This window comes from Bactrocera latifrons, unplaced genomic scaffold, assembly GCF_001853355.1.
Source record: "Bactrocera latifrons isolate USDA-ARS-PBARC rearing strain unplaced genomic scaffold, ASM185335v1 scaffold_17, whole genome shotgun sequence".
NCBI lineage: Eukaryota > Metazoa > Arthropoda > Insecta > Diptera > Tephritidae > Bactrocera > Bactrocera latifrons.
In genome coordinates, this window is record NW_017535185.1 from 465,220 (window position 1) to 484,490 (window position 19,271).

A 19,271-nucleotide genomic window follows, 5' to 3' on the forward strand; every position below is an offset into this window, starting at 1 on the left:
TTTTGTGAAAAATTTGTTAATACTTTTTCTTCCTTTTTATATTTGTTATTACCTGGTATTTATTTAATGTTAATGTTTATACTATTACATGTTAAATTGTGATAATTTATTGTTTAATTTTATTTAAATTAGTTTTATTTGGCTTAATTTATTTTTATTCTCTCGTTTTTATTTTATATTTTTTTACTTAGTTTTTTGTTCCTATTTTTTATTTTAGGAAGTATTTGATGTTATTTTTTTTTTTGTTATTATTTATTAATTAAATTTTTTTGTCACTTTCTTATTATTGAATTAACCTTAGTTAATTTTTATTACTAATTATTTTATACTTTTTTTAAATTAATATAATTTGTTCATTCTTTAAACTTGTATTTTAAAACTATTTTATAATATTCATTCAAATTCAGAGAAATGTATTACACATTTTTTTGTTTATTAAAAAATTTAAAATTTAGACGTCTATTTACAATTATGGCACAGTGACCGCGAAGATTCAATGAAACTAGAAATATAAACTGTTATATACCAACCAAAAAGTCGGTTAAGCGATTTATAGCACATATATATATGTATGTGTATGTTACTATATATGTAAATATACTAAAAATCGCGAGAAAAGCTTTAACAACACTTTTTGAAAATATTTTTCTAGCTCAAAAGCATTTCAATAGTATACACTTCATTTAGATTTTCAGCCAAAACACAATTTGAATTTTCTTTTTCGCCACACTAAATATATAGTACATACATAAATAAACTAACACTAAGCTATTTACATTTTGGCTTATTATTGCTTAACACATGCGTAGAACATTAAACATTAGCTAACTACTAAATTGGCACTAAGAATTCACTCAGCAGATTTACAAAAACATTTTTTCACCTTCCACCTCACCCACAGCAAGTAACAACTTAAATGCTATAACTATAAAACGCGCCTACTCTGCAGCGTCCACACTACCAGCGAAGCAATAATTGCCAAACTGGGCATAAGCAGTAAGCGTGCACCGCCGCCATCCGTGCTCGGTTCCACCAAATGCGAAACGATCAAACCGGAGAGTAATAAATTGGTCGTGATCTCATGCGATTGCGACTCGATCATCAGCGAGATGCGTTCGGCCTCGCGCGCGCACGCTTCGACTTGCATGCGCATCGGTGTAGTGGCGCGCGGCACGAGCGCTACAAATATGCCCACCTCCATGGTGAGAAAACCGGTCAGCTGGCATTCGGAGAACTGCACGAGCGCATCCAATGCTTGCAACACGCTATGCAAAGTTATTAGATCCTTGTTTTGAGCGCGTACCGCGTAAAGCGCGCGATCGATTTGCTTACGCGAGTAGACAATACGAAAAGCGCCCGCGCAGATGGCGCAACAAGCGCCGGGTGGCACTATGCGCCGGCAGTGCGGTGATGGCAGACGTGGACAACGGACGCTATTGCAACGCGGTCCCATATCAGCGACGAGTAGACCAACCTGACGACAACGACCGCGATAATCGATAACAATGTAATCGGCCCAAGCGGCGCATTCGTGTGTATATGTAACGCCATTAATACCGCATACCGGTCCCTGCATAGAACAGCTGCGAAAGCAGGCGCCCCAGTGTGCCAGTGTTGCATGCGCGGCAAGTAAATCGCAGGCGCTGTAATGCGTGCGTCGCTGCTTGTCGCACACCGGACGCGGTTCGGCGGACGTGCAGCCGGCGGTGATATTGACTGTAAAGAAACGAAGTTTGGTGTGTTTAATTTGGTATTTGCGGTAGCATTTGCTCTTTACTCACCACACTGGTATTGCAGGCAGGGACGATGCATCGATGATAAACAGATTTTACGTTGCTCCAAGCACTGATGACCGGCTGAACAGCTGTAGGCGCCTTCACGACATGGATTTAAAGTGGCGCAAGCGCCATACTGTATCTCATTGTCCTGCATGCCGAGACATTTGGCAATACAGGCGGAGTGATAGGTGTTACCGTTACTGCCACAAACGGGCACAAAATGTGTCGGGCAATTACAGGGTAAACTTGTGTACGATGGATCTAAATAGCCTGCGAAGAAAAAAACAGTTCAAATGTGAAAAATGTAAGAACATGGTGTATAGTAAAATAAATTACACTGGTTAGACTGAGGTAAGCGCTTGAGAGTCGATTTCCTTCCTCGACATCTTAGCACAATATACTCACTTGCTAAGCGGCACTGCTTCTTGGTGCACGTAATCTCACCGGCGAAGCAACTACACAGATTACACTCCAAGTAAAAGGACTTGCCGTGCTCATAGCTACGGCCGCCCGGCAGCAGGCAACGCGCATAACTGAAACTCGGCAAGGGTTGACAGTGTTCGATGCGTCCCTGCGCACCACAGCGACACACCTTAAAAGCACCCGTAGCAGCATCACCAACAATCTTAGTCGGCTTTTCTGCCTGCAACACTGGTATGCGCACATAAGCGCCAAATGGCACCAAATAGTTAGACGCCTCACCGAGTCTACAACCTGGTACGCACTCATAGGTATTGCTCTCATTACGGTGTGCTAAACAAGCCGCACTGGCGTTACATGGATGGCCTTTACAAGGCGCCGTTAAGCCATGATAACCGCCCGTTTCTTTCGGTACATCGCTTTCTTCGCGATACGGACGCAACGAGACGCAGGGCACATCTTCGTTCGGCGATAGACGCGCACACACCGAGTCGGCATTTAGCGCCAAACGCATGCGCGTCCAGTCCATGCATTCGCTCAAGATCTCATAGCAATCCTCTCGGCAAATATGATTGTAGTGGCGATCACGCGTGCAGGGCTTGATTTGTAAGGCGCAAGCGATGGCCTTCCACTGTTCGGGTGCACAACGTGTCATATTCTTAATAGGCAACTCCAAGCCATCCAAGATGACAGAGCCATTTTGTTGCCACATTTTCAAATCCGAACGTGCCGCCAAATCCGCATCAGCATTACAACTGCGAAACAACTCCGTGGGACGATTATTGAAATTGGTACAAAAACTTAGACCATCACAACCCAGCTCACAGGGTTCATCCACTTCGTCCATGCATTGCCGTAGCTTCAATTCATTATGGTCCAGTAGACATGACTCCTCGAAGAACGCGCGCGTTGCGGTCCAATCATTCGAATAAGTCTGCATACAGAGACGTCGACATTTGGGAAATTTCGCCTTCTCACAGCAATGCAATTTGGCTGAGTCAATGCCAATTTGATTGATCTGTGACAGTTCGTTGGTGCTCTTCGTAGCCGGCACGAATATGGTACGTTCGGCTGTCAAGAAACACTGCCATAACGGTATATGTGGCAGCAGTATGCCACAACCACTAACCTCCAGTTCGCCGATGATGATATCAATACTCTCGGTGCTATTCAAAACCGAACGGCAGGCGCTACGACAGCTATCCACTTTGGAAAACTCACAGCAAGGAAGATCTGTGCAGTAAAGTAAAATAAAATGTATTTATTTATTAATAGTCGCACACAAATTAGTGTAGGGTCGCATTTTTCAATTAACCCTGTCAGCGGCGCAAGTGCATTGAAGTCGACTCAACTTACATTTGTGGGAGTTTGTCACCGGCGTCATGCCTGTTATGTTGTTTATACATTGTAACACCTCAGCATCGCGTTTCTCATGGCAAAGCTCATGCAAACGATGGTGCTTGTTGCGTCGGTATGTCTTCTGCGATTCAAAGACATCGCGGCAGGCCTAAAATAACAAAATTATAAAGATTTTAATTCCATGCGTGCCTTTGACAGTGGAGTCATAGAGGTTAGGTTAAGCGTTGCATTTGCTTGCGGCTACCAAACCAGTCGATCAAGTCAAGTAAATCAATTAATATCTCCTTTTGTATATGTTATGGAGTCTAAAACGCCACAAGGCATAAATATAGGTATATAATATATTCATATATAGAAACATATATGCACTGTGGAAATATCATTAACGCTCATAATTACTGAGAACTCTCCTAAAATTATTGACTAGTGGCATTTAAAATATACTACGGTAATCATGTTGGTGTTGTTGTATCGAAAAAAGGAAATTTTTGCTGCGAGGAAGACAGTTCTTTACATTACATAAAACCAAGAGGAATCCAGGAGACACGGTGGACGCGTCAGTCTAAGTAACGCGCAGAGTTCAGAGTTTTTAAGTCGATTAAGAATTATGAGTTTTATGTACCTAATGCATAAAAAAATAGGCATAATTGCAAGAGTTGATAGATATACAGATTCCATTTGAAAAACTTTATATTCCACTCTACACTTATTATCAAAAATATATAAAAAACATATAGTACTAGAAGAATAAACTTTTTGAAAAAATAACCACAGACACGTCTGAAACTAAGGAGCCAGTAGAATGTTGAGCGGTACTAATGAGCTTATGGCAGCTTCTCGAGAAATGTTAATCATGGATTTGCTGCTTCGAAAAAGATTTTCAGGGTACCAGACAACTAGGAGATGCTTATACTATCTCAATATATATAGATGGATGGATCCAATGTGGACTACGGAGTAGGAACAGGAGTATAACCCAATGGTCTTGGCATCCCTCTCTCTTTCTATTATTCTACCAAATTCAGCTAGCACATTCCAAGCGGAAGTACTGGACATAGAGACGGATTGTGGAGCTCTATTAAATAACCACGGGAGGTTTCAAAAAGCTACGATATACACAGAAGCCTAGTATCTCGCATAGCATGTCGTCTATTAATTCCAGCATAGTGAACAGATGGAAATCTATGAACTAATATAACAAAGCAGATATGAAATAAGATGACAAGACAAGAACTAAGGACGGATTAAAGATGTCCAGGAAAACTATATACAGACTTACAGTTACTATAGCGGGGTCTACCCTATAACAATAAGAAAACAATTTGACATTAACATTAACAGAGTTTCATCAAAAATTCGTCAGAGCAAACTTGGAATCCAAATCATGGTACCAAACTTTAAATGACTGTCTACAAAAAGTAAAATTTTAGATTACGTTAAAAGGCTGATATTTGTGAGACCACGAATAATTGCACAATGACTGATAGAGATGCTTGTCCGCTGTGACGGCCAGAGCTAATACGTATGGTTCAAAAAGACTGTCATAAATCTATATACTCTATGCAATTTGCTGGGTTCGTAGAAAGTGTGGCAACAAAGATGCTTCAACCTTAGCCTGGCGAAAATTGGACAGCGAGCAGAAAGTGTCTAGATATTTCCACCTCATCTCCTCCCTGCATCCCTGCCCGAAATCTTGACCCTAACCACATAAATGCCAATGGGAACATGTCCACTTAGAAAACCTATGCTAAGAGTTTGTGGCTCCATGGACCATTTGCGTACCACTCTTGTCTAGAAAGCTTTCGAAATCCCACAAGTGCTGGTTGCTGGCGAACGCTTATTGAGAATATAGACATGTAGATTTATAGAGGGCACCAAATAGTCTGAATGCAATGATGAAACGAGCTGCACTCTTACATAATTCCTACCGACCGGAACTAAATTATGGTATCAAGCTTGTAAAAGCAAAGCTTGGGGTTCTGGGGCTGCAGATAGGATCTGCACAATAAGACTTGAAAGATGCAAGTGGCTATTGAATAATAAGTCATTAATTCAAATCCAGCCGAGTATAATTATATAAAAGATCTAACCGAAGTCAGCTCTCAAGGACAAAGTCACTCAGAATTCAGGGAATAAAGGACTTAAAATTAACCATGATTTTGTTCTGTTGTAAATTACGGCTGAAATAGATATACGTGTAATCCTTTAGAGGGAAGTCTAAGAAAAAAAAAAACGAAAATTTGAGAAAATTATGAAAACCTGAGACAGCTTCCTTGCATTATCCGAACAATTAAACAACTTTTCGAAAATTTTCGCATTTTGAGATGAATTATTGCCTAATTAAGATCAATTCAAGTTTTTCTCCTCTCCTGCTTGCCCCTCTTGCCTATTTAAACCAAAAATGTTGCTAGTAACTTTGTGTGCCAAAATCATTATAATCATTCAACATTTTCGCATATTTCTCAAACCTAAAACTTAATTATCTTTCTAAGTGCTTAACATTCCACTCATACTCATTGTACTCCCCACGATCTTCGCTTGCACACACCCACCTGTAAGCACTCCGATGTGCGCGCCGTACTGCAGCAACGATCGCCGGTCTCCTGATGTTCAAAACAAGCGAACATGTGCTGCTCATCACTTTTGCGGCACGCGCTGATTAGTTGTGGTTCCGTCGTGGACTCTGATGTGGCGCAGGCATTGCGACAGCGCGGTGACAAGCCCAAGGCGCAACAACGTCGACCCGACCACTCAGCGCCACGTGCAACGGCTGAAAATATGAAAACAAAAACAGCAAATAGAATAGAGTGATGCAACCGCAAGATAATAAAAATAAAGCTTAGTAATACTTAGGCACACATGCTATAAACATATGCATTAATTAAGAACTAAGCAAGTTTATTGAAGTGGAAAATGTGTAGCAACGTTTAAGTGTAGCGAGATTGCGTTTAATTAGTTTCAGTTCAGACAGATGTTTTCTGTGCTTTAAAATCGAAATATTTTTCCACTTTTTATTACATATATTTAAAGAACCAGATTTAGCTATTAAAGGGGCCGAAATAGTAGTAGATTAATTGAAAAAATCCTTCAGTGTGAATTAATTCGGAATTACCTGTCTTTTCTTCTAATATCTGAAGGTAGCGTCGCATATCAATGAAGGGAAATCAATATCATGAAGGCATTCAGAGTCACTATATGCATCGGATCATTATAGTCGTGCAACTAATCGATTAACAATCGAATGAATAAAATTTTGTCAACAATTAAGCCACTCTATCGAAGAGAGAGCAGAAACAGGCATCGATTGCCTTATACTGTTGTAAAAGAGCCATTGGCAAAAGGTGGGATCTCTCACCGAAAGTGTTGCAATAAGGTCCACTCCAACCATGGCATTTAACGTCATTTGCACATAGTCGTAATATATAAGGCTGCGGAAGTTGCTATCAGACTCACAGAATATGGGTTTGTAAAGAACCACGTGTCTGAACACACGGAAATCCTCACACACTATGAATTCATACCGGATCACTTGGATTATGGAGACGCCAAACCGAACTCTGGCGAGGGAGTTGTGGCAGGGAAGATGCCGTTGAAGGCGAGCGGCAGTTGTCTTCCTAATGGATGGGTCAAAGCTTAGGGAAAGGTTGGTGGAGGGTTTTACTGTCACGAGCTCTCTATCAACTCCAGCTTCAGATTTTCTGTGCTTCCCAAGCCGAGGATGCAGCCATTAAGGTAAAAGTAGATTTACTGTTCCAGAGTGGAGCCTCCACTCATATAGAAGAGCGGTTATACTAACCTTGAACTCATTAACAGTGCATTCAGAGTTTGTTAAGGAGTGTCTAACCTCGCTAACAATAGCATCAAGTGTCTTTGTGATAAGACTGGTATGGGTGCCAGGCCACAGCGGAATCGCAGAAAATTGTAAAACTGGTGGAAAGTCACCCTAGAATCTGTAAAATGGAAGAGAATGGATTGTCGCGTATCCTCATTTGTTTTACTACTACATAGCTGGGCTTCGCGAAAGCTTGACCAGCGCTGAGCCATCATCGGTAAATACCCTGAATCTAGTGATAACTTTGTCCTGAGTAAGGCTAGCCTCTCTCTAGTTGTGGGACTGTCAACATTGTCCTTGGCATCCAAACTTTAAGGTAGGGATTTTTGCCAGACACATACCTTCAGACATGCCGCCAGTTCGGTGGCGGAAATCGAACGCCCGTCCAAATTTATATTGAATACTAAGCGTTATGCTAATTAATAATTAATAACACAGGAGTTCTTATTTTCTATGGCTACATATATTAGTCCATTTACCATCCCTATAGATCAGCTATCAAATCTAATCTAACCTAAGCCACTCACAAAAAACGACATTTTGGAAAGAGGCTAGACATCATTTTTCGGAAGTTTGTTTTGGAGATCGCCCCCGGGAGTATATAAATACATGTTTTAAAAAAAATCGACGATTATTAAAATATATTAAATAATGTGATCTTAAATAAAATGTCTCTTTATAAAAATCACAAAAAAATACGTTTTTTCTGACATCTCAGGCCGCAAAGGTTTATATTAACAGTGGAATTGCAAGACCTTAACGGTCTATGTTAACAGTGGAATTTTAATTTTGGTCTTTAGTACTTTAAGTAGTGTAAATCCAAGCTATTAATATTGAAGACATCTTTTGGAGTATCTACTATCGGTTATTATGCATTTAAAAGGGACATTGGAAAGTAAACGTATTTCGGAAAATATAGACTCTTCAGATTTCATCAAACTAATTAGTTTTACGGACAACTCCACTAAGTTAATAGCTTTGGTGATCGCGAGGTAAATCAGCTGTTCGAAAAAAAAAAATTGTTTGTCAGCAACGTAAATACGTATTCATCAAAGATTTTTTTTCTATTGGAAAGTTGAAAAGCAGAGTAAAGAAAGGCGAAGCCTCTACTATCTTTACTACCGCTATTTGTTATCAAGGTCACTGCAATATTGCATTGCCTGCTTAACACATTTATATTTTTGTTTATTTTTTTTTGTTAATAGTAGTGTAAATCGCTCACATTCTCTGCTTTGTCAAACGCTGCTCCAAATATACAAACACAACTTACCTTCTAACGTAAGATTCATACAACTCCAAAAGCTGGTTTGCATTGAGGGACAATATTTCTTCAATTCCAAGCGCAGACTACGGCCATTCGCATTGTCTGATGCGGCCAATTGCACCAGGGAAAGCTGCAAGTGAAAAACAAAAAATAATACATAAATATATTTGTAGTTTGTAGATTGAATTGCATTTCTCTAAAATTCAATTTTAATAAATTCACACATGTGACAGGCGCCAAAGCCATGCGTACGAGCCTATACACGAAAATGTGCACTAAAATATACTCAAATGAACAGATGCTACTATATATACATATATATCTACATAAGAGTATACACATATACTAAGTATGCATATATAAAAATTTAGGCGGAAATTGATTAATGTTCACCGTTACGCAAGTAAAGTGGAGCATTGGCGAAAAACGAAATAATGGTGTTGAGATAAACCTTGTCAAATCGTGATACTTTGCCGCATAATTTATGGCTACCGATAGTAATAAAAGCGCATGCGTCTCAGCTGACCACTGCCGCAATAACAATAATGAAACTTGCGCCATGTGAGCTTAAGTGAGTTAAAAAAAAAAATAAAATAAAATACTAAGGAATTTTTAACGCTCAGAGTACAGAGAGCTTTTGTAACTTGTTTTGTTCTTTAAATAGATAACTGAGTTTCAAAGCAAATAAAATAGTTTCTTCTTCCCCAAAGCCGTTTATACCAGGTATCAAAGTTACAGGAAGATCTGACGTTTTCGAGCGAAGTTTTGTTCAGCGATGGGACCCATTAATGGGTATATAAACAAGCACAATTTCCGCATTTGAGACGAAAAGCAACCTGAAGGGATTCAAGAGCTGCTATTTCGTCAAGAAAAAACAACGGTTTGGTATGGTTTGTGGATTGTGGAATTGTCGGTCCATATTTCTTCAAAAATTATGCCGGTGAGAACGTAACCGTCAATGGCGATCTTTATCGCGCCATGATAACCAACTATTTGATGTCTGAAAATGAAGCACGGGATTTCGATGACATTTGGTTTCAACAAGACTTCCTCCATGTCTTACGACACAAGTCACACAAATCTTGATAAGACTATTTTATAGGTGCAAAGCAACCCTTGAAGTTAGTGGCACAGTGTTATAAGATGTTGGAGCAGAGTGATCGATTTATAAAGCCTATCAAGTATATACCATATATACACATATTCAGCACGACGATCTTATTCCATTTAGTCCATCTGTCCGTCCCTTTTTGAGATATCGACCTGAAATTTTGCTCATGTAGTTTTCTGCACAAAAAGCTGCCATAGTCGCCGATATGTAGCTACAAGCAGAATAACTAAAGTTAAGATCTTGCTTTGAAACTTTTTTATTTTTATTGTTAAGGGTGTCCCAGCTTCGGTGCAACCGTAGTGAACGTTCCCGAATCCGTTGTTTTACGTGAATACTTGCCGATGAGCGCCTTGGCCCACGGTGCTTAAAGCACATACTCCTAGTTCAAAACTTAGCATTGATCAGCTTATTTGATAAGAATTAGTTCGGTGGAAGTGACTCCCTTTCTACTTAGTCGGATTCGAGCACGACATAAAACCTTGCCACGCTGTGAGTCCATTACCCGACCTCACTGCATCTTCACACTAAACTGAATTTTCAATTCTAGCTGCCTTTAGTGTTAACCACAGCCACAACGAATCTCTCAAAGGGCCAAACCCAATGAGCAGACTGGCGAGAACTCTAAGTGCTAATTGCTCCTGATGGTACCAGATTGAAGTCTCCGGTCGGACCTTGTAGCTTTGCTACTACCAGTTGAGCTCATATCCAACTCAACTGGTGTATTTTATTTGAAGAAGTCAGCTTCTATTTGAAAGGGGTGATAGTTTGAAACCGCTACTGCTTATAGTAAACCTCGAACCATTTTAACATTAGTTTACTATATTAGAAATATACATATATCAACTGGAAGGCAAGTGCACATTCGCTGTCTGACAAGTCGTTGAGCGATAATTCGAAGTCATTCAAATATTTTATAAAACTAAGTACATAATTTTATTGCTGAAAATATTTCTATACCAAGGTTTGTTTATAAAAAAAACAGGCTTGTCAGCCGCTTATTTATATGCTCATTACACGGAGTTCGACCGAGAACCAAGTCGCTGCAATGGCGGCTTTTTGGCGTAAGTCATAAATAAAATAGCTAATCGATTTCCATGCCGTATATATGTAATATATGTAAATTTTTGTATTTAGTTGTGTATTTAATGTTCATATATTAATTACCAGCCTTAACTGGGGCACTTCAAACTGTATCTTAGAATTCACCTCAAAGTGTATGCCACCTGCAGCCGTGCCGACTGCTTATGGCTTGGCCACTACTTATATACTTATGACAACAACACTTTGTGACTTGGCAATAATTTATAAATTTATTTAAAATAATTTTATTTATTTTATTTTCTTGCTATTTTAGCATACGACACTGAGCTGGCCGACAAGCCAAATGGCATTCAAGCCAATTCCGCTGGTTGAGACGGGAGTATTGACAAATATTTTCGCGCACTGCAGTTAAGATTTAAATAAAAACTTATTTTTAGTGCTCGGTTTATGCATAATAAATAATAAAAAAAAATTTTAAAATGCATTATTCGACGGCATTAGTCGTTAGAGCACTCCATATATGGACAAGCATTGCCAACTTGAACTACGAAAAATTTGCGGAAAAAATTACAAAAAAAAAAGTTTTTTTGGTAATATTTTGAATATTTTTTCATTGGAATTCTCATTTCATATTATTGTTGTAATGAAAAAGTAAAAAACGTAATACAACATCTCTTCGCTTTGAATAATCACTGAGTGAGTTTGCGTAAGATTTTTTCAAGAGCTGTGTAGAGATCTCCGTCTTACTTCACCACCGGCGTTAAAGGACAGCAAACCACGATGTTGTCGCAAAATCTTCCTTAATGGACTTATTCGGCTCTTTTGTGATAGTCTACTTCAACTCCACTAGAGTAAACATAATGCGAAACTGATTCATATTTGCTCGAACTACAGACTGTGCTGGCCGATTATGTCGACCAAATAATAGTAATTTATGACTTTTAAACACTCTGTTGTAGTTGGTTCTACTGGTTATTGCATTCTTACGTAATATATACCCGTTATATTCGTTCCACTGATTAACATGCCATATATAATTCCTTTTCAGTAACAGCCAGCCAGAGCGACTATTTCGAAGTTTAGACTTCGGTAGTTTACAATGCTTTCACTGAGGTCTTTCGAACAATTTATTATCGACTCAAAAAAAAATTTTTTATACACAAACTAAACTTTCTATCTAAACACAACATAAAGATGATAATCAAGTATTTTTTTTACCTTATGGAATTTAATCCAACAAAATCTTACTCTGGAACTCGTACACTCTGACCCGCTCTGAGCCAAGTATAAGCAAATTGCAGTAGTAAGGGGAGTCAATACACTGATGATAACCTCTGTGGCGATTTTGTGTACTGATAATAAGAATATTCTAAATTATTAACAGTAGTTTGACTGAAGCGCAGAGGCACAGTTTCCACAGAGCCAACTTTTCAAGTCTAGAAAAAGGAGCGAAAGAGGTTGGTTTGGTGGTGAAAGACGGCAAGACAAAGTACCTGGAGGTCACATATAAAGATTCCCCGCGTCTCGGGAATTACTTCAGTTATAATTTGAAAAAGTTAAGGTCTTTGTATATCTCGATACCAGCATAAATTTCTCCAATAATCTAAGCTTAGAGATCAAGCGCAGTACAATACGTGCCAAGAGGTACTACTTTAAGATCGGTTGGCAATTGAGAAGTAGATCACTATCTCGAAGAACAAAAATTACGTTCTATCAATCAGGTGTTAAAGAAGAAGAAGAAGTGGATAAAAGTGGAACAAATAGTAAGGATACACGATTTTAGTATGTTTACTAAATAATTGAATATTAAAACAAATTATAATTCAACTCGCAAACGATTACGAAATTTCGTTGTATTCGCTATAATCTATTTCAATTATGGACATTTAACCAGACGCTTGCAACAACAATAATTTTAATCGTTTCACTAGCAAAATAAAGAACATAGCCAACCGGAAGTGCTTGCGACACCGTCTGCATCAAAATGTCACGTCTCGACGAAGAAATTATGAAAACTATAAAATATACATACATACAATTTGGAACATTGGGATAACAGTAATGACAATAAAATCGGTAGACAATAGGGTATTTGTTGGATTTCAAGCGAATTATAAGTAATAATAAAATTATTGGAAAAAATTAAAAAAAAAAAAAATAATTATATACAAATAATTGTGCCTTTTCGCATATTAAGTACTATACTACGTTAAAAATAAGAAAAATATGCAACAGAAATATCAAAAAGTTATAAGCGTATACATTTTGGCAGCTCCCAACGGAATGTGTTTATGTATGGGTGAATTAAAGGCACAGCAAAATACCGCGAAACAGAGTTGCCACTTAAAATTTTGTTTGGTCAGAAATTTCATTGAAAATTTAATATGTGTGTTACCAAAAATATTTTCAAGTAAGCGGAGGCTTAGGTGCAGTTTGATTGAAGCGCACAAACTCAAGCTACGCTTTTTAGAAGAAAGTTTCTGTTCCTTTTCTGTTTCTGTTCTGTTATATATTTTTTCGAAGTATCCTACATTATTCTCCAGCCTGCTGAACGGTAGAGAAAGCATAACACCAGGCGAGGGCGATGGAGCGAACAAAAGTTCTGAATAACAACAAATCGACAGAGCCGTTGAATTGCCGGCCGAGCTATTCAAATACGGCGGCGAACGTGGATCAGTTTTTTATTAAATCCCACCAAACTGGCAACTCCGCTCTCACTACAAACATTATACAAACATATAATAATTTAATATCTACGGCAGAGTGAATACCTTTATTCATTTAATGTAGGCAAGTACTTTATTCTAATTATAAATGCAAGACACGCTTATTTGTTGTACAAATAACAGACAAACAAATGAAGAACCTATCTAAAAATTAGCTACAACAAAGACTGACGACGTGTGGACAAAAACATTATATGATTAAGTATCCAGTCAACTAGTGAAGCGTCTTCAAACTCTCACTAGAAGGAGAGGTCAATGAGTGGCTGATGGAAATGCAGAATTCCAAGAAGTTACAACGGCTTATGCATTTCAAATACAACACGTCTGCTTTAAGGAATTTGAGGAAGAGGTGTTACAGAATATGAAAACACGCATGTTTGTTTATAATTAATGGCTTTACTAAATAGCAAACAAATACAAATAAAATGTATAATAAAAGATAATTGATTTAGTATTTCGGCAAGCGATACCAAACAAATCGTGTGATAGATGTCGCTGTGGTGGAAGAATTTGTAAATTTGGCATTTCTAGGCAAATTGATAATTTTTCGAATTTTTTTAACAGAAAAGCAAACAGTTAAGCTCGACTGAATTAGAATTGTTATCTTTTTATAACTCTGACATAGATTTTTTTGGAGTTTTACAATCCGCTCATAACCAAGTTACGCTCCAATCTTAAAAAAAATATATAGATCTCTGACAAGGTAGAAATCTTTAATATGAAAAAGTAAAGGGAAACCCCATGATGGACCGTTGTCAGCAATATCTCATACAGAAAACCATTAAAACGCATACAGCGACTTGCAGTTCTCTGCATAACCCAAGCGTTAAGGACCAACGGATGTCCTAGAAAGGTTACTAAAGCTTGCTCCTAATTGACATTGCAGCGGAAAGCTCTTACTTAGAATTTCGCCCAATCGATATTGCAGCAGAAAGCTTTTCAGCAAAATCAACAGCAAGATTGGCGACATTAGGTTAATTCTCCACAAAGACCTTCGGGCATAGCTCAATTTAGAATTTGTGGACCACATACCCTCGCACTCTCTTTGGGAGAGAAGGTTTCAAGTCACACTAAAAAAAGCTGCATGGTGCATGCGTATGCAACCCGCCAACGGAACTTACATCATAATATATATACAGAAGGATCAAACGCTAATGGACTGGGAGCTGGAATCCATTACTCAGCGCTGTATCTCAGACAATATTTCAAGCTTCGTGAATTCTGCAGTATCTTCTAGGGGAAAATCTTTGCAGTCAGGAAAGCGGCTGAAATTACCAAAAACGCAGGAAAAACATAAACAAGATCAATATATACATCAATTGTCAGGCGGCAATTATGGCAATAATCTCACATCGTATTAGGTCAGAGAATGTGCTTAGAAGCAGAGAGGTAGTAGATGTAGCCGCTGGCGGAAAGTGGCTGCATATATACTGAGATTCAGGCCACACAGAAATTCCCGGAACCAAATAGCTGATGAAGTACCATGCGTCTAGCTACGAAATCAGTACTGGAAGTACGGTAGTCACTTCAAAAGATACTCGTAAATAATGAAATTTCCAAAAGGGCTGATAGATACATAGACCAGAGCGGAAGGTAAAGCTTTCGAACTCGCAGAACATGCTGAAACACTAAGATCATGTCGTCTTCGATATTTGGGAGCTCCACAGTTCAAGAGACTAAACGAAGTATCAAAATTAGGTATCAAATCGCTCTTAAAGCAGATAAATGTATGGAGTCAGGTTACACTAAATAGTCAGTATAATCTAATCCTCCTTTATCGGTGTTGCCGAATCTCATGTTCTTATATGGAAATACTTTTTATTTCACAAAGTTATGTCCGTTGACGAGGAATCACGTCGAGGACGACCATCAACATCAACTGATGATCAACGCGTCAATAAAAAAAGGAACTGGTGCTTGAGAATCGATGATTAACAGTCTTACAGGCATCGTTGGAATATCGTAAGGATCAGTGAAAACCATTTTGAAAGTTCATTTGGGCCTAAGAAAAGTGATAGCACGTTTCGTTCCAAAAGCACTTAAATACACGAAAAACAGTGTCACGTTAACGTCTCTAAAATAATACTTTCCGACTACTAAGATATCTTGAAATATTTTATTACTATTATTTTATTATCTATGCTTACGACCAGGAAATAGACGAATATCGTATCAAGGTGAGTCGAAGCCGAAAAAACGACGTCAAAGCAGTTTAAAAATCAAGGTTATGAAGAAAGTTTTCTTCGATTATCGAAGTGTAGTGGACACCGAATTCCTTCTGACCGACCAAACCGTCAACAAGGAATACTAATTGAGTATTATGCGCCGTTTGCGCGAAGCTAATCGTAAAAAGAGCTCGGAATTATGGAACACCAGCTCTTGGTTTTTGCAGCACGATAATGCACCGTCGCACACTGCGTTGATTCTTCGTGAGTTCTTCACCAAATTTTCAACCAATATCGAGCTACAACCACCGTATTCGCTTGATTTAGCTTCGTGTGGCTTCTAGCCATTTAGCAAACTCAAACCACCATTCCGGAGAAACCGTTTTGAGTCAATTAAAGACATTAAACGTGAATCGCTAGGCGCATTGAAGGCTACTCCGGAAATTGACTTTAACAACTGTTTCGAGAATTAAAAAACTCGTTGGAAAAAGTATATTGTGAGAAAGTGGGATAACTTTAAGGGGCACGACATATAGATTTTGAAGAATAAATTGAAAATTTTACAATTATGAACAAAATCTTACAATTTTTTGTACATTTTTTGATGTAGTATTACTTTCTATATGCGAAATAAACCTGGAACTCAATATTAACAAGCTCATTGCACTAAAAAACCTGAACAATAAAATTTGTTTTGTAATAAGAGTTGAAAAAAGCGCAACGCCCGCTCAATAAAATTGCAATTTACACCTCATGCAAGGCAAAAAAGTGTTTAATTATTGTTTGCGACACATGATCGTGCAGCTGTACGGGCTATACGCCGCACAGTCGTAAAAAAGTAAGAGACATTAAAGTGCCCACTTACCCAAACGGCTCGACAGACAATGCGACAAGCCACGCAGAATGCGCGGATGCAACTAACACACACAGCAAATACGTATATACATATATATGTATGTATGTATGCACACAATGCGCCCATATCGAGCGATCACATTCACCTATGGCCACATTGATCGTCTTCGAGGTAAGTTGAAAGATCGCAGATAAGACGCTTTACTTTGTATAAGACGCATATAAATATGGTTGTGTGTGTGTATATATATATATGTCACTTGGAGCTGCATCTTGCGCATAGCATTGTACAAGATTTAATATCAGATTTCTGTTAAAAAACATAATTTTGTTTCCTTTTCAATTTTCACTCTCTCTTTCATGTGTGTAGGTCACATGAGTTATCCTTATGCTTTTCAGCTCACATAAACATACATTCGTATGTGCGTTTATATGTGCTGGTCCCACTTGCTTTTGATATCATGTTTGCATGCTACTTTAATTTACGAGCGTATTTCACATTCAACTCAGCAGGTTGTCTTATTTTTCGTTAACCTCAGATTTCGTTTTCTTAAATTTTTTGTTTTTGTTCTTATTTGTGCACACTTTTGACAATGTTTTCATTCTGAACTGTCCTACCGCTTGCTATGTGGTGTCTTCGTCCCAAAGCACAGTGAAACAGACAAAGACATGCTTTTGGCAAAATTATTTAGGTTAACGTAGAGCATCAATTTTTGATTTGAGAATCTAAATCTAAAACAAGACTGGAAAAATTCGAAGAAAATTTTATTTAAAAGAACACTACCTTACAAATAGAACCATAACAACTTAAAAATAGCTATTGTACCTCAAAAATGATAAGCGCATTGTAGACTCGTCGCCGTTCGCAGCAACTTGGACTAACGTATGGAACGACTTGGCACATTTCACGTCGACATCTTAAATTGAGAGCGTACAAAATACTTGTGCAAGAATTGAAGCCGCTCGACCTGATCAAGCGACATCGCTTCGCTCTACGCGCTCTTGAAAAGTTCCAAGAAGATCCAACGTCTTCGAGCCAAATTTGTCACAGCAATGAGACTCATTCTGACACAATGTGTATAAAAACAAGGAGAATTGTCACATTTGGGATGAAGAGCAATCTATAGAGACGCCAGACCTGCCATTTTATTCAGAAAAAACAATGTCTTGGTGTGGTTTGTGGGCCGGTGGAATCATCGGTTCATATTTCTACAAAAACCGGCAAAGACGACCATTAACGCGCCATGATAAACGACTAATTGATGACTGAAATTGAAGTTCGTGATCTCGGGAATATTTGGTTTCAACAAGACGGCACCACTTCCCACACATCGCATCAATCAAAGAAGTTATTGAGAGAACACTTTGGTGAACAGATAATTTCACATTTTGGCCCTTTCAACTCGCCACCAAGTTCGTGTCATATCACGCTGTTAGACTTTTCTCTGTGAGGATACGTAAAGTATAAAGTCTACGCACAATCCCGCTTCGATTCAGACCTTGGAGCAAGTCATCACGCATGTCATTCGCCAGTTACGAGTCGAAATGCGCGAACGAGTTATTGAAAATTGGACTTAACGGTTGGACCATATAAGACGTAGCCACGGCCAACATTTGGAAGAGATAATCTTCAAAAAATATATGCTAAATAATGTTCTTTCGAGTGATAGTAAAAATTACCCATTAAATTTGAAGTTTATGTGTTTTTTCTTTAAAAAAGTAAGGACGCTCAAATTGATCACCCTTTACGAATTCAAGAGTTTAAGTTATGGAGAACTTCGAGTTATGGAAGTTCAACAGTATTTCCATTAAAGGACCTTAATGATAAAACTGAATATTTTCACTATTTCCTGCCTCTTCTCTCATCTCTAGTGCAGTGCACTGATTAATATTATAAGTAATCTACTTGCCACACTTTTTTCCACTCCCATCCCACTGTGCGCTGTAACTCGATCGCGCTGCTTATTAAATCTGCCATTGCTTTTTTTGTTGTTGTTGGCTGGCAAAGTGCTTAATTGTTTTCCGATCAGCAATATCAAAACAAAAGCACTGCGATTAAGAACACCGGGTGTGATCATTTTGCCATGATAAAGACCACAATGCGTGGCGAGAAGTGATGTCGGATATGCGAGCGCACACACAAATACGAGTATATACGATAGTACATATGTACACACATATATGCTTGAATGTCATGTGACAATTTGTGGGTGTGAAATTTTCTCCAATTACACTTGCATTTCGAACGGAAAGTGTAAGAAGAATTTGTATTGTTGCACTTAAGTGATTTTCGAGGGGTGAGCGGAAACAAATTAAAGGAATGTGCGGTAAGGCTTAGATTTCAAAGTATTTTGCTGTGAAATTTAATTGCTGCAGTTATAGAAAGATGTTATTCGCAATGAAATTTCGTTGAATTATTATATTACAATTTAATTGAATATTCAGTTTCAGGTCTTTTTGAAGCTAAATACCCTTCACAGGTGCATTTATGTTAGTAACTATATGTTCAGTTTGTRTGGAAGCTATATGCTATAGTTAACCGATTGGAACAATTTCTTCGGAGATTACATTGTTGCGTTAGAAAATTATATATACCAAATTTCGTGAATATATCTTGTTAAACGTGAAAGTTTTCCATACAAGAACTTGATTCCGATCGTTCAGTTTATATGACAGCTATACGCTATAGTGAGCCGATCTGAACAATTTTTTCGGAGATT

General features: G+C 38.2%; 1 protein-coding gene across 7 annotated transcripts in view; it reads right to left on the bottom strand.

Moving 5' to 3' along the window:
* Positions 1-446: 446 nt before the first annotated feature.
* Positions 447-19,271, bottom strand: part of LOC108966817 (reversion-inducing cysteine-rich protein with Kazal motifs) — a 54,904-nt gene continuing 36,079 nt past the window's right edge. For all 7 annotated transcript variants that reach the window (XM_018929908.1, XM_018929907.1, XM_018929903.1 and 4 more), the window contains exons 4-9: positions 8,660-8,783; positions 6,110-6,327; positions 3,555-3,705; positions 2,184-3,431; positions 1,782-2,048; positions 447-1,716 (exon numbers count right to left, since the gene is read on the bottom strand). In XM_018929908.1, coding sequence (XP_018785453.1) covers positions 926-1,716; positions 1,782-2,048; positions 2,184-3,431; positions 3,555-3,705; positions 6,110-6,327; positions 8,660-8,783 — 2,799 coding nt within the window. In that variant the 3' untranslated portion in view covers positions 447-925. The remainder of the gene's footprint in view (positions 1,717-1,781; positions 2,049-2,183; positions 3,432-3,554; positions 3,706-6,109; positions 6,328-8,659; positions 8,784-19,271) is intronic.